The sequence below is a fragment of the Denticeps clupeoides genome, unplaced genomic scaffold (genome assembly GCF_900700375.1).
Source record: "Denticeps clupeoides unplaced genomic scaffold, fDenClu1.1, whole genome shotgun sequence".
Classification (NCBI taxonomy): Eukaryota; Metazoa; Chordata; class Actinopteri; order Clupeiformes; family Denticipitidae; genus Denticeps; species Denticeps clupeoides.
The window spans coordinates 259,036-275,642 of NW_021630015.1; the positions used below are offsets into that span (position 1 = coordinate 259,036).

General features: G+C 48.4%; 1 protein-coding gene across 2 annotated transcripts; it reads right to left on the reverse strand.

The window, feature by feature from the left end:
* Positions 1 to 1,231: 1,231 nt before the first annotated feature.
* On the reverse strand, positions 1,232 to 15,729 carry LOC114780440 (calcium-binding protein 8). Of its 2 annotated transcripts, none has more exons than XM_028967734.1 (5): positions 15,526 to 15,729; positions 15,266 to 15,409; positions 13,654 to 13,766; positions 3,095 to 3,251; positions 1,232 to 3,002 (listed from the first exon to the last, which is right to left on the reverse strand). In XM_028967734.1, the coding sequence occupies exons 2-5, from the start codon at positions 15,339 to 15,341 to the stop codon at positions 2,875 to 2,877; spliced, it is 474 nt and encodes a 157-aa protein (XP_028823567.1). In that variant the 5' UTR covers positions 15,342 to 15,409; positions 15,526 to 15,729; the 3' UTR covers positions 1,232 to 2,874. The 2 variants fall into 2 exon arrangements, with proteins under 2 accessions (XP_028823567.1, XP_028823566.1); XM_028967733.1 differs by having other exon boundaries at positions 15,517 to 15,729.
* Between the last annotated feature and the right edge of the window lie 878 nt (positions 15,730 to 16,607).

A 16,607-nucleotide genomic window follows, 5' to 3' on the forward strand; every position in this document is an offset into this window, starting at 1 on the left:
GTGCCACTGAGGTGCCATTGAGCAAAACACCGTCCCCACACACTGCTCCCCGGGCACCTGTCATGGTGCCCACTGTTCGCTCAGGGTGATGGGTTAAATGCAGAGGACACATTTTACTGTGTGCATCGTGTGCTGTGCTGCTGTGTATCACATGTGACAATCACTTCACTTTAAACTTTATACAGTTTGAACACCTTCTCATTCAACGTGTTTTCTTTATCTTCATGACCATTTACGTTGGTAGATTCTCACTGAAGGCATCAAAACTATGAATGAACACATGTGGAGTTCTGTACTTAACAAAAAAAGGTGAAATAAGTGAAAACATGTTTTATATTCTAGTTTCTTTGCTCTGATTACTGCTTTGAACACTCTTGCCATTCTCTCGACGAACTTCAAGAGGTCGTCACCTGAAATGCTTCTCCAACAGTCTTGAAGGAGTTCCCAGAGGTGTTTAGCACTTGTTGGTCCAGCTCACCCCATCTGGATTGGGTTCAGGTCCGGTGACTGTGGAGGTCAGGTCTCCACGTTTTGTTAAGTACAGAACTCCACATGTGTTCTTTCTTAGTTTTGATGCCTTCAGTGAGAATCTACCAACGTAAATGGTCATGAAAATAGAGAAAACACGTTGGATGAGAAGGTGTCCAAACTTCTGACCTGAGCTGTACATACTTCTGCTGCATTTGTGATGAGCAGAGGTGGCATGAGGACAAGTTTGAACAGATAAGTGAAGTGATTGTCACATGTGATACACAGCAGCACAGCACACCATGACACGGTGAAATGTGTCCTCTGCATTTAACCATCACCCTTGGTGAGCAGTGGGCGGCCATGACAGGCGCCCGGGGAGCAGTGTGTGGGGACGGTGCTTTGCTCAGTAGCACCTTGGCGGATCGGGATTCAAACCAGCAACCTTCTGATTACGGGGCGGCTTCCTTAACCGCTAGGGCCACCACTGCCCCAAGATACTCTCAACTCCTGTAAAAACCTCATGTCAGATTAACACTATTATTAACAAAAGTTGAATTCTCCATGAGCTCCGTTATACATGGTGAGGCACCTAAACACACCTCATTAAAACCATAAAGATGGTATTAAAGATGTGTAAGATGTGTGTGTGTCTGTTAACAGGTAAACAAGGTCCATCTTCATCAGCATCATCAGTTCTGTAGTTGGTCTGTGGGAACCTGGAGATGTTTGAGGTTCCTGCTGCTGTGTCTCTCCAAGGGGCACAATCATTTCAGTCCAACTTTATATTATTACCGTAAAGGTTTATTTCATAAGTGCAGCAAGATATACCATATATTTATTATACAGACCAAAATAACAAGCCCATTATTATTGTAATTATTATTGTTCTCATAATTGGTATTAACAATATTGCAATTTTATCCATTCTACATTCAGCACACATGCAAAGTTGATTTAATATTTCTGTTTGGTTATTTTCCTTTGTACATTCTACAAAATATATACAGTTTATATCTTCTCTATTTTAACAAGCATGCTTGTGAAACATCAGTGGATTCTGGATTCAGAACAAAATCAAACTCTTCTGGCCCTCAAATTTATATCAAGATTAAAAACGAATTGCTTAAAAACCGTTTTGTCTAATTAAAAAAGGAATAAAATTAAGAGAAGCTCGTCAAAGTAAAAAAAGAGTCTGTTGAGATAGTCGATTACACGCTCAGGGTGGCGACCGCCATGGCTTAAAGAAGGATGAGAAGATGTCCTCTTGGTCTCGATGGGTAAATTAATTTCTCGGCTACAGGATCTAACAGCGCGACGGAGAATCTGTGTTTTTTTTTGCATCAGCAGAGCTGTTTCTGATTGGTACAGTACAGTCTTGCATATTTCGCACGTCACCGCTAGATGGAGCCCTGACCCCCGAGCCCTTCCCGTAAACGCCGTTCCGGGTTCCAGAGCTTGCTGGAGGCCACGGCTCACGGTGCTGAGTGCTGGGGTTTAGTCCCTGTGCTGTGAAATAAAGACGGAGGAACATGCACAGACAACACATCCAGACAGACAGACACCTTCAGATACACACTATAATACCGGTGTACATGCAAAAGAGATCAAAAGAGAGGCTTGGTCCAGGATTCATCTAATTATCTACACGGAGCATGTGGGCGTGGCTGGGCGAGAATAGAAATACGGGCCAGGATTGGGATCAGGATCAGGAAAGTGAATATTTATTTTCTGATGGTTCTGAGATGAAGGGAGGATGAACCTCCCGGTCCAGGATTCATCCAATCGGATCAAATTATCTACATGGAGCATGTGGGCGTGGCTGGCCGTGAATAGAAATACGGGCCAGGATTGGGATCAGGATTAGGATTAGGAAAGTGAATTTTTGTTTTCTGATGGTGCTGAGATGAAGGGAGCAGGAAACTCAAGGTCCAGGATTCATCCAGTAGGATCAAATTATCTACATGGACCATGTGGGCGTGGCTGGGCGAGAATAGAAATACGGGCCAGGATTGGGATCAGGATCAGGAAAGTGAATTTTTGTTTTCTGATGGTGCTGAGATGAAGGGAGCAGGAAACTCAAGCCTCTTCTCAACTCACTCTGCACGTTCAGAACAAGTTAGTTCAGTGAAAGGAGGTGGACGGAGATGATGTCCTCTCTCACACACACACACACACACACACACACCACGCTGACGGCTAGAGACCTGAAGTCCGTGATTGGCTGCTGGACGCCCTGGTGAGTGAAGATGTGGAGGAACGATGGCTCATCTCACAGAGAGACAGAGAGATGCTCACACAGCGCCGCGCTCCTGAATGTTATTGCATTAAAGGGTAAGCGTTCTGTCACCAGTTCCTCCAGAACCGAGCCTCTCAAAGGCCTGACTGGCTCACAGTTGGGTGGAGCTACTCCATGCCGTTCCGCAGCATCTGATTGGCTGCGATGAGCATGACGCTGATGATAAAGGCCATGGCGAATGCACAGATGAGACTCTTGCGCACACACGTCTGCCGATTCTTCTTTTTGGAATGGACTGAGGAGAGAACAGGAGGAAAGACGCTGTATGAAACATCTCCTGACATCACACGTGCAGCGAGCATCCATCTTGCATGTTTATCATCTCACCTCCTTCAAACTCGGTCTGGCAGTTCCCCGAGGACTCCTTCAGGCTCTCCTCCTCAGTTACGATGATGTTCTCAATGTCCTTCATCGTGAGTTGGTCACGGAAGGCGTGGTATAGGATGTGCTTCAGCTCGTCCAGAGACATCTGCTGCATGTCAAACTGTGGGCAAGTGGAGAGGTAAGGAGCTGATGGAACATCTCACCAGTGGCCGAATAATTCAAATCATCTTAATGACACGGCCACAGGGTGACGCCAATCACACCGGGTGACACCACCAATCAACTGACGTAAGACTCAGCAGCAGAAGAGCCACACCCGCACACCACCCAGACATGTGCTGGAGCTCACGCAGCCTGTCACCCCCCGACGGACAGAGCAGAGCGGGGACAATGCCCCCGACGGACAGAGCGGAGCGGGGACAACGCCCCCTTCGGGACAGCGCGTGTGTAGGGGGGACCTCCAGTCTCACACACCATCACCCGGGACATCCAGCGCTGCGCCGCTTTCTTCTATTCCCGTCCTTCAGTGCCTGTGACCTTCAGAGGTTCTGCAGAACCTGGTCACTATTGGACCACTGCCACCACGATGCCGATCAAACTGAATCAATGATCAATCAGCAGACAGTCAGATTGATTAATGTGACACAGATACAGAGCCATCAGTGCAGCCCCAACGCTACACCGTGTCTTACCACTGCACCTGTGGGCAGCAGCTGGTGGACGTGTGGACATCATGGTTGCTGTGTTTTGTGTCAGCAGGGGAAGTAGATTCTCTTCATGCCCTTTACAGAATACAGCGGGCAGTCGGTATCATGGATGGAATGTACAGAAATGTGGACATTATCAGCACAGGAGTGAAATGGGACGTCCAAGTACTGACCCTTGTGGGACACCATGGGGGAGAAGCAGTTGTTGTCTGTCTGAGGAACATTTCATGACAGGTGAGAAGAAGGGAAGGTCATTGATGGGTAGTTGTGTGTGGGAGGGTCAATATGGACATGTTTGTCCAAAACCCAATTAAGACAGAATGATCATGGTAGCACCTTTTTGGGATAAGGAACTCATCTCTGAACAAGAAGAGCACAAAGTCCCAGGTTCAAACCCCACTTCCTACCACGAACACTTAACCCTGAGTGTCTCCAGGGGGGGGGACTGTCCCTGTCACTACTGATTATAAGTGTCTAAAAACAGAAATATAAACATGACAAATTGATAGAAAATTAGACTAATTACTTCTCCTGAAACAGACAGCCTCACACGGTTAAACACGAAATGATTCTGTCCCACCATCAGTCCGCAGGGAGGAGGTTTATGACTAAAATACTCACACAGCGCCTTCTGCTGAAATAACAAGAGAAACGCTGCACTTGATGGAGGTCATGAGTTTCCTGAACTACACTGATCGTTCCTGGGAGCAAAATTCTGATTTTCAGGCCAATCGGGACGCTGTCGGCTGCTTCTGCTTTAAATAACAAACTATGAAATGAAATGGAAACCAATTTCAGCTCAGCGTGAGGGTGAAATAAGAAACCAGTCGAGGGTTGGCCGTACAATCTGTCCCCCTCACCACTGCACCGCGTCTCAACACTACACCGCATCTCACCACTACACCACGTCTAACGGCATCTCACCACTAAACCACGTCTCACCGCATCTCACCACTACACCACGTCTCACCACTACACCACGTCTCACGACTACACCACGTCTCAACACTACACCGCGTCTCACCACTACACCACGTCTCACCACTACACCACGTCTCACCACTACACCACGTCTCACCACTACACCGCGTCTCACGACTACACCGCGTCTCACCACTACACCACGTCTCACCACTACACCACGTCTCACCACTACACCGCGTCTCACGACTACACCACGTCTCAACACTACACCGCGTCTCACCACTACACCACGTCTCACCACTACACCACGTCTCACCACTACACCGCGTCTCACGACTACACCACGTCTCAACACTACACCGCGTCTCACCACTACACCGCGTCTCAACACTGCACCGCGTCTCACCACTACACCACGTCTCACCACATCTCACGACTACACCACGTCTCACCACTACACCGCGTCTCACCACTACACCACGTCTCACCACTACACCACATCTCACGACGTCTCAACACTACACCACGTCTAACGGCGTCTCACCACTACACCACATCTCACGGCGTCTCACCACTAAACCACGTCTCACCGCGTCTCACCACTACATCGCGTCTCATGACTGCACCACATTCTCACCACTACACCACGTCTCACAACTGCACCATGTCTCACCACTACAACACATATCACCGCGTCACACCATTACACCGCGTCTCACCACTACACAGCGTCTCACGACTGCACCACATCTCACCACTACACCACGTCTCAACACTACACCGCGTCTCATGACTGCACCACGTCTCACCACTACACCACATCTCACGACGTCTCAACACTACACCACGTCTCAACACTACACCACGTCTCATGGCGTCTCACCACTACACCGCATCTCACGACGTCTCAACACTACACCACGTCTAACGGCATCTCACCACTAAACCACGTCTCACTGCATCTCACCACTACACCACGTCTCACCACGTCTCACGACTACACCACGTCTCAACACTACACCACGTCTCACCACTACACCACGTCTCACCACTACACCGCGTCTCAACACTACACCGCGTCTCACCACTACACCATGTCTCACCACTACACCACGTCTCACCACTACACCACGTCTCACCACTACACCGCGTCTCACCACTACACCGCGTCTCACCACTACACCACGTCTCAACACTACACCGCGTCTCACCACTACACCGCGTCTCAACACTGCACCGCGTCTCACCACTACACCACGTCTCACCACATCTCACGACTACACCACGTCTCACCACTACACCACGTCTCACCACTACACCACATCTCACGACGTCTCAACACTACACCACGTCTAACGGCGTCTCACCACTACACCACATCTCACGGCGTCTCACCACTAAACCACGTCTCACCGCGTCTCACCACTACATCGCGTCTCATGACTGCACCACATTCTCACCACTACACCACGTCTCACAACTGCACCATGTCTCACCACTACACCACATATCACCGCGTCACACCATTACACCGCGTCTCACCAGTACACAGCGTCTCACGACTGCACCACATCTCACCACTACACCACGTCTCAACACTACACCGCATCTCATGACTGCACCACGTCTCACCACTACACCACATCTCACGACGTCTCAACACTACACCACGTCTCAACACTACACCACGTCTCATGGCATCTCACCACTACACCACATCTCACGGCGTCTCACCACTACACCACGTCTCACATCGTCTCACCACTACACCACATCTCACCGCATCTCACCACTACACCACATCTCACCACTACATCGCGTCTCATGACTGCACCACGTCTCACCACTACACCACGTCTCACAACTGCACCACGTCTCACCACTACACCACATCTCACCACTACACCACATATCACCGCGTCACATCATTACACCGCGTCTCACCACTACACAGCGTCTCACGACTGCACCACATCTCACCACAATACCACGTCTCACCGTGTCTCACCACTACACCACGTCTCACCGTGGCTCAACACTACACCACGTCTCAACACTACACCACATCTCACAGTGTCTCAACACTACACCACATATCACGACTGCACCACGTCTCACCACTACACCACATCTCACGACTGCACCACGTCTCACCACTACACCACATCTCACCACTACACCACGCCTCACAATGTCCCACGTCTCACCGTGTCTCAACACCACACCACATCTCACAGCGTCACACCAGTACAGTACGTCTCACGACTGCACCACGCCTCACCACTACACCGCATCTCACCACTACACCGCGTCCCACCACTACACCGCGTCTCAACACTACACAACAACAACATTTATTTCTTATACAGCCCATAATCACATACAGTATGTCTCAATGGGCTTTGACAGGCCCTACAGTTGACACCCCCCACACTTGATCCTTCTGCACACAAGGAAAAACTCCACACACAAAAACTCTAGGAGAGAGAAAAAAAGAAAGGAAGAAACGTTGGGAAGGAGTGATAGAGAGAGGGACCCCCTTCCAGGGTAGAGTGAGCCTGCAAATGGTGTCAGTGCAGGGTTGGATATGATATAATGATAAGTCCTACGGTTGTAGGGTTGGAGAAGTCCAGGATGTAGTCAGTGTCATGGTCTAGATTACGTGTCCATAATGGTCCATTTGAAGATCCCTATAGCTGTAGTTGTAACGGTGGTGGTGGCTGTGGTGACCCTCTGGTTTGTTTCATGGTATGTCCTTGTAAAGCAGTTGTCAGGAACCAGGATTTATTTGCTGGTCTCTTCACTGGGGTCTGCCAGTAGTCTGGGTGCTTGATTCGTGTCTCGGAGAAAAGCAAACAGAAGCAGCGGAAGACGGTTGCACTGTACGACCGATACTGAAATACGTGGTGATAGTGGTATATTGGTGATACAGCGGCCCGGTACCCTAACTAGGACAGCCTAACTAGGGTGAATTTTTTACTTTGTCTGTGTCTAACAGGGGGACTCTGTGATAAACTGGACTTTATAATTGACACTGTGTCAAAATCAAGTGAAATGAGTGTCTAGGACTTCAGCAAAAAGCCAGAGAAAACAGATAGGAATTGAGATTGGATTTAAACACTGAGACTGTGTCTGAGTCCCGGACACTGACAGGCAAGCTGTTACACAACTGCGGAGCTCTATAGGAGAAGGATCTGCTCCCAGCTGTGACCTTCTGTACTTTTGGTACCAGTAGTGACCCCGCACCCATTGATCAAAGGGGGCGTGGCGGTTCGTAAAGAACCAAAAGTTCACTCAGGTACTGTGGGGCGAGACCATTTAGAGCTTTATAGGTTAAAAGTAGGATTTTTTTAGTCAATCCTAAATTTGATGGGTAACCAGTGCAGTGATTGTAAGATTGGGGTGATGTGGTCAAATTTCCTGGTTCTGGTTAGAACTCTGGCTGCATCATTCTGTACGAGCTGGAGTTTACTCATGCACCTACTAGAGCATCCAGACAGTAATGCATTGCAGTAATCTAACCTTGATGTAATAAATGCATGGACCAACTTTTCTGCATCATGCATTGAAATGATATTTCTTATTTTCGCAATATTTCTAAGGTGAAAGAATGCTATTCTAGTGACATTATCTACGTGCGAATTGAATGAGAGACCTGCATCAATGATGACACCTAGATCCTTCACTTCAATACTCGGTGAGATAGAAAGGCTATCCAGGGTTATTGTGTAGTCAGCCAGTTTATGCCTGGCTGCTTGAGGCCCAAGTACAAGCACTTCTGTCTTGTCAGGGTTTAACAGGAGAAAGTTGGTAAGCATCCACTGTCTAATGTCCTTCAGACAATTCTCTATGTTGTTCAGCTGCTGCCTCTGATCTGGCATTGCTGACAGATACAGCTGTGTGTCGTCAGCGTAGCAATGAAAGCTAATACCGTGTTTGCGGATGACGTCGCCTAAAGGTAACATGTATAGAGAAAAAAGTAACGGACCTAGGACAGAGCCTTGTGGAACACCAAACTCGACTTTACTATGTGAAGACGAAACACCATTGATGTCCACAAACTGATATCGGTTGGTCAAATATGATCTGAACCATTCAAGGGCTGTTCCCTTAATCCCGATAACATTGTCTAACCTGGCAAGGAGAATAGCATGATCAATAGTGTCAAACGCTGCACTCAGATCAAGCAGGACAAGCAGCGAGATGAGTCCCTGATCAGAGGCCAACAGCAGGTCATTAACCACTTTAACCAGCACTGTCTCAGTGCTATGATGAGGTCTAAATCCTGATTGATATACTTCGTGGATATTGTTAGAGTCTAGGGACTTCTAACGACTATATCTAACGCACTACGCAGTGTTAATTCTAGACATTTGGTCGCTTGGTCAAGTTCAGCGGGGTCTGATGGTGAGTTTATCAGCGTTGATAAATCTGGTAAGGTATTAATAAACCTCTGTGCCGTACTTGATGTAATTGTCCTTTTGTCTAGTGGCACCACTACACCACATCTCACCACTACACCGCATCTCACGATTGCACCACATCTCACCTCTAAACTACTACACCGCGTCTCACCACTACACCACATCTCAACACTGCACCACATATCACCGCGTCACACCACTACACCACATCTCACCACAATACCACGTCTCACCGCATCTCACCACTACACCACGTCTCACAACTGCATCACGTCTCACCACTACACCACATCTCACCACTACACCACATCTCACCGCGTCTCACCACTACACCACATCTCACCACTACACCGCATCTCACGATTGCACCACATCTCACTTCTACACTACTACACCGCGTCTCACCACTACACCACATCTCAACACTGCACCGTGTCTCACCACTACACCACATCTCACGACTGCACCACGTCTCACCACTACACCACATCTCACCATTACACCACATCTCACAACTGCACCACATCTCACAACTGCACCAGAACTCACCACATCTCACCGCGTCTCACCACTACACCGCGTCTCACCACTACACCGCGTCTCAACACTGCACCGTGTCTCACCACTACACCACGTCTCACCACTACACTACGTCTCACAACTGCATCACGTCTCACCACTACACCACATCTCACCACTACACCACATCTCACCACGTCTCAACACTAGACCACATCTCACCACTACACCGCATCTCACGATTGCACCACATCTCACCTCTACACTACTACACCGCGTCTCACCACTACACCACATCTCAACACTGCACCGTGTCTCACCACTACACCACATCTCACGACTGCACCACGTCTCACCACTACACCACATCTCACCATTACACCACATCTCACAACTGCACCACATCTCACAACTGCACCAGAACTCACCACATCTCACCGCGTCTCAACACTACACCGTGTCTCACCACTACACCACGTCTCACCACTACACCACGTCTCACGACTGCACCACATCTCACCACTACACCACATCTCACCACTACACCGCGTCTCAGCGTCACACCACTATAACGCGTCTCACCATTACACCACGTCAGACCACTATACCGCATCTCACCACTATACCGCATCTCACCACTACACTGCGTCTCACCATGTCTCACCACTACACTGCGTCTCACCATGTCTCACCACTACACCACGTCTCACCACTACACCGCATCTCACGATTGCACCACATCTCACCTCTACACTACTACACCGCGTCTCACCACTACACCACATCTCACGACTGCACCACGTCTCACCACTACACCACATCTCACCATTACACCACATCTCACAACTGCACCACATCTCACAACTGCACCAGAACTCACCACATCTCACCGCGTCTCAACACTACACCGTGTCTCACCACTACACCACGTCTCACCACTACACCACGTCTCACGACTGCACCACATCTCACCACTACACCACATCTCACCACTACACCGCGTCTCAGCGTCACACCACTATAACGCGTCTCACCATTACACCGCGTCAGACCACTATACCGCATCTCACCACTATACCGCATCTCACCACTACACTGCGTCTCACCATGTCTCACCACTACACTGCGTCTCACCATGTCTCACCACTACACCACGTCTCACCACTACACCGTGTCTCACCACTACTAGGGTGATGGGTTAAATGCAGAGGACACATTTCACTGTGTGCACTGTGTGCTGTGCTGCTGTATATCACAAGTGACAATCACTTCACTTTCACTTAACACGTCTCACCACTACACTGTGTCTCACCATGTCTCGCCACTATAATATGTCTCACCATGTCTCGCCACTATAATATGTCTCACCATGTCTCGCCACTATAATATGTCTCACCACTGCACCACCTCTCACCACGTCTGTAAAATCCTCGAGGCCGAGTGTCTATGCCTGTCTGCTGCCCGCCGTGTGGTTCAGCAGCGACCAGAAGATGCTGATCAATAGAGTGTCTGGACATCATATCAGCCCTGAGGGGTGTGTGTGTGTGTGTGTGTGTGTGTGTGTGTGTGTGTATTACTATACAACTCATCTAATCTCAGGGAGTAACGGAGTAAATCAAGTCAGCGCTGCACAGCAGCCAAAACTTTAGAATAAAAGCTGGTATGGAATTACATAAAATCAATTTCCAAACAGACAGACACACACACACACACACACACACACAGAGATGCAAGATACACACCTTTAATAAAGCGGTGCTGTGGACTGAGTGTGTGTGTGAATATGAATGTTTGAGTAAATGCATTTTTGTGTGTGAGTCAGGGGGTGAGTGTATAAGTGTGTGTGTGTGTGTGTGTGTGTATGAGTGTGCGAGAGAGAGACAGATGGTGTGCGGAGCGGCTCGGGGTCCAGATCGTCTCTGTTCGCTTTCATTCTCATTTACAGTCACTCATCCTCAGAACCTGCACCAGAGATTCATCTCCATAGTGACCAACAGACTGACCACCAGATACACACACATTTATTTCTTACTTTGCCCATTACAACAAAATGTACTCCTGCTGCTGTATAAGACCTGGGTCACATTACACTGACATCCCTGTAAATGCTGAAGATGTAAATGATGATACGGTACTTTCCTGCAGAAATCTACAGTTAGCAGATGCTTCTGAGAATTAAATATCAGAGTGGCAACATTCATAATGAGAGACAATAAAACCAAGCCGCCATCTATACTAATTTTAATGTAGAATTAAGGTACATTTCAAGCCATTAGACTCCAGCGTTACACATTTTAAACAGAACAGAAATTCACCAATCATTTCCACTCACTCTGAATCCTGGAATAGAACCGGAGATTGTAGATAGAACCGAGGTTAAATACTGGAGCTTTTTATGGCTTATTTATAATTTGAGGTGAGGAGTCTGGGGACATTGCGAGTATTCAGGGATGTATGGAGGGGTTGAATACAGATATTGGGACAAACGGATGGAAACAGGATCCTTTTGAAGTCAGATTCCCAGCAGATTAATTACTGGAATTGCATGATTTTTTTTTTTTTTTGCATAGAATTTTCAAACATTGTTGAAGCGAAATATTTTTAGCCACTTCCTGTTCTTCGTTCCAGAAAACGCTGGGACGAGTCCAGAGCTGTGCTTCTCACATTCCTGCTGCAGAACCTGCCAAGTTCCGTCGCCGGTTCTATCTCACGTCACCTGTTTGAAAGCGAGTTTGCGAAACGTGCCTCCATCAGCATGCAGCATCGCTAACTCAACACGAGTAGCTGCGAGTGTTCTGCAGCCTTCATGATGCGTCTACAGCTCATCATGCACTGTGTGTGTGTGTGTGTGTGTGTGTTCTGTTGATGAGAATGCATGTATATAAGCGTGTTGAGCACATGCTGTAAGTGTGTGTGTGTGTTTAGTGTAAAGTGGAGGTGTGAATGGTCTGTTCTTCCTGACCTTTGACCCTCTCTGGCCCGATGCATGATCCAGCCGTCATCCCCTCAGTCAGAAACTCAGAAAGCAGGTAGAACGTTATTAATCCTCCGCCCAGGGCCATGTAATGTGTGGTGTGAGGCGGAGTCAACAGATCTTCTTCTTTTTACGAACTCACACACCTACACACACAAATGGTCCCCCGATCCGACATTCCACACCCAGAGTGCAACAGCAGCACGCGTTGTGCCCATCACTTCATTTATCAGAGTGATTTAGCGCTGATGTGAAGATCGGAGGCTGATGATGGACCAGCGGAGCTCCCACGGTCCCACTGACGATAATGATTGGCTCATTAAAACGCTGATTGATCATCTTTATGGTTTGTGGCGATGATGTATGTGGAGGTTCCACACGCCGGCGTGGCGGGGGCTGCAGGGTCGTTGGTATGCGGCTCACCGTGTGAAATGACATTACAGCCTGAGTCACGGTGCCACGACAGAGACCTCGGTGAGAGTTTAAATTACCTCTGAGACAGCAGCGGGCTGTGACCTACACACAACCAACGACCTTGAGACACACACACACACACACTCACACACACCTGAAAACATCCCAGCAACATTAAAGCACTCTGACTGAGCCCTGGATCTCCTGCGATAAACCTGGACACGGACACACACACACCGAGAAGGAGGATTTCCTCGCGCCTCAGACCGAGGGCTGTGATGAGAATACTGAGGCGCGGTGAGGCGCTGCTGCGTGATGCTGATTCGCTTCACACTTCACGTGGAACCTCATCTCAACCCCGACCCTCTGCAGCACCATGTTTCATTCATGAAGAGCCTTCAGAAGAAGCAAAGCAGACATGAAGGCGGAGGGGATTTGTGGGTAAATCGGCGTGTCGGCAGGTCGAAGCTGATTGGCTGTCTGGTGAACGGTGCTCTTTTAAGTCTGAAGAATCCCTTCCACCCCGAGACTCGGCAAAACGGCAGCATGTGCTCCGCATCCCAACATTCCCAGCAGTATGGCGCCGGGCGGGGTCTTTACCTGCCAGAAGATGCTGTCGATGGTGCTGCCCAGGAACCCCTCCCTGGAGTCAGACGACAGCAGCTTGGGCCCCAGAATCGTCATGAACTCGTCAAAGTCCACCTGTCCATCACCTGCAGATCAACATCTGCATCAATACACAAGTTATTACACACCTATGGCAACAATATTACACACACACATACAGAAAGTCACATTATTAAATCCACAGGGCGATTATTCCACCCTTGAATGTTCTGTAAAGATCTGTGTCAGTGGCACCACCGTGCCATCACAGGCTTGTTAAACGTACTTTATTCTTTATGTGAATTTGAGTGTCGCAGGTGTGAATGTGTGTACCCAGAATTCCAGATCTAACTTGTGGATGAAAAGTAAAAATGAGACGTTGACACGCCGAAAAAGTCTGAGCTGATCGTGTGTGTCACCATTAAAGCAGCAGAAAGGTGAACTAAAGCCGCCTGTCAATCAGCATTAACATCCAGTCAGATTGACAACAGAGATTTCCCTCCAAACACCTGACACCACCAACACTGCGGCGGAGACGAAGCCTTTTCTGACTGTGAGAAGGATGACATGAATAAATGTGTTTTATATATGATGTCCTCATAGGAAAAAAAATTATTTCAATTGTGATTAAATACGACCCACTTTTATCCTACAGCTTTTTAAACATAAAATGATCCAACATCCGTGTAATTTCTCTGGTCAATAACGAGTCAACAATCATTTTCCATCCGCTATTCAAATGCAAATTAAATGCAAAAGCTGCCACATACTGTGAAAGAATTCAAATTGTGCACATGGGTCGTACATGGTACAATACACCGTACGATATGTGGTATGAAACCAGATATATGGTACAAAACCTAGTACTAAACATGGTATGATACATACCAGTTACCGGTACGATACCAGTTAATACACCCATTAAGATACGTTGTACGATATGTGGTACGATATGCGGTATGATACATGATACAGGTTCAAATCCCACTTACTACCATTGTTTCCCTAAGCAGGACACTTAACCCTGAGTGTCTCCGGGGGGGACTGTCCCTGTATCTACTGACTGTAAGTCGCTCTGGATAAGGACGTCTGGTAAATACTGTAAATGTAAACATGTAAAATGTAGCTACGTGGTACGATATGCGGTATGATACACGGTACGATACCAGTTAGGATACCAGTTAAGTGACGTGGTGCGATACGTGGTGCTATATGCGGTACACGACATGATACAATACCAGCTAAGACGTGGTTTCAGTTCTACGACTTTATGGTTAGATGTTCCCGTTACGCGCCTGATCTCTACAAGTCATAATACAAACTCACATCAGTCAAGACACGTGTGCAGAACGCATGCAGGTCTGCAGGACTTGGGGTCAAGATCTGGTTTACAAAAGGTCAGTGGTGGCCCAGCGGGGAAGTGGTGCAAAACCTGAAACGCCAAGGTCCCCTTGATGCTGCTCCCCGGGCGCCTGTCATGGTGTCCACTGTCACCAAGGGTGACCGTTAAATACAGAGGACACGTTTCACCGCGTCACCGTGTGCTGTGCTGCAGTGTGTCACACATAGTCACACATTTATAAGACACGTTCCGTGCTTTACTCACCGTCCATGTCCAGCCTCTGCATGATGATGGCGAGCTCCACCTCGCTGGGCATGTACCCCAGAGAGCGCATGGCCATTCCCAGCTCCTGCTTTGAAATGAACCCGTTCCCATCCCGATCGAGAACGCGGAACGCTTCGCGGATCTCTACACACAGACACAACATAACCCAGCAAATTAGAACACACACAAAGGCCGCATGTAGCCGGCACCAACGCGCACACACACACACACACACACACACACACACACACCATCAGCACCGGCATCAGAAGGTACCCTGATTTACAAGGTTCCTCTCGTTCCTCGTCAGCTGTGGATTTACCGCGGTGCTAATCGGCAGCGCTGCCATGACCGGTGGCTGGAGACAAAGCCGCAGCCTTCCTCCTCGTTGCCGCGGCAGCGGAGGATCTCTGATGAAAGCACTTCCTGCTCTTAACTAATCCTGCAGGCCAGGAGCAGGTTCTCCGATAAAAATACCGCGCTGTTCTGTTCCGTTCCGCCGCCTGCGGAACCCTAAAATAACTCCAGACTCCACAGGCTGCACACAGCGTGCAATTACTTAATGAGCTGCCACACACACACACACACACACAGCAAAGATCCTCATCACAGAAAGTGCGTTCATCCAGGTTCCTCACACCCTGGATTCCCAGGTGGTTCTCGTGAATGGAACTGGGACGTCCATCTTCAGAGCGAGGACAAGAACCGCAGGTTCTCAGACAAACCTCCTCCTGGGGAGTCTGCAGATCAATCAGGAGTGAAGTTTCCTAAATATCACGTCCACACGTCCCTACTCTACTGGGACGTTCCATCAACCTGTTCCATCACGTCTCGCTGCTTATTCAGCGTCCTGCAGCGGCTAAACTTTCAAAAATGGAAGAAATCAGTCACACCTGATATTATATTTTACACACACACACACTCTTATACATCACACACACACACACACACCACACACACACACACACTCTTATACATCAACACACACACACACACACACACCACACACACACACACACTCTTATACATCAACACACACACACACACACACACACACACACACACTCTTATACATCAACACACACACACACACACACACACACACACACACACACTCTTATACATCAGCACACACACACACACACACACATACATCACACACACACACACACACACACACTCTTATACATCAACACACACACACACACACACACACACTCTTATCACAGCACACACACACACACACACACACACTCTTATACATCAACACACACACACACACTCTTATACATCAACACACACACACACTCTTATACATCAGCACACACACACACACACACAC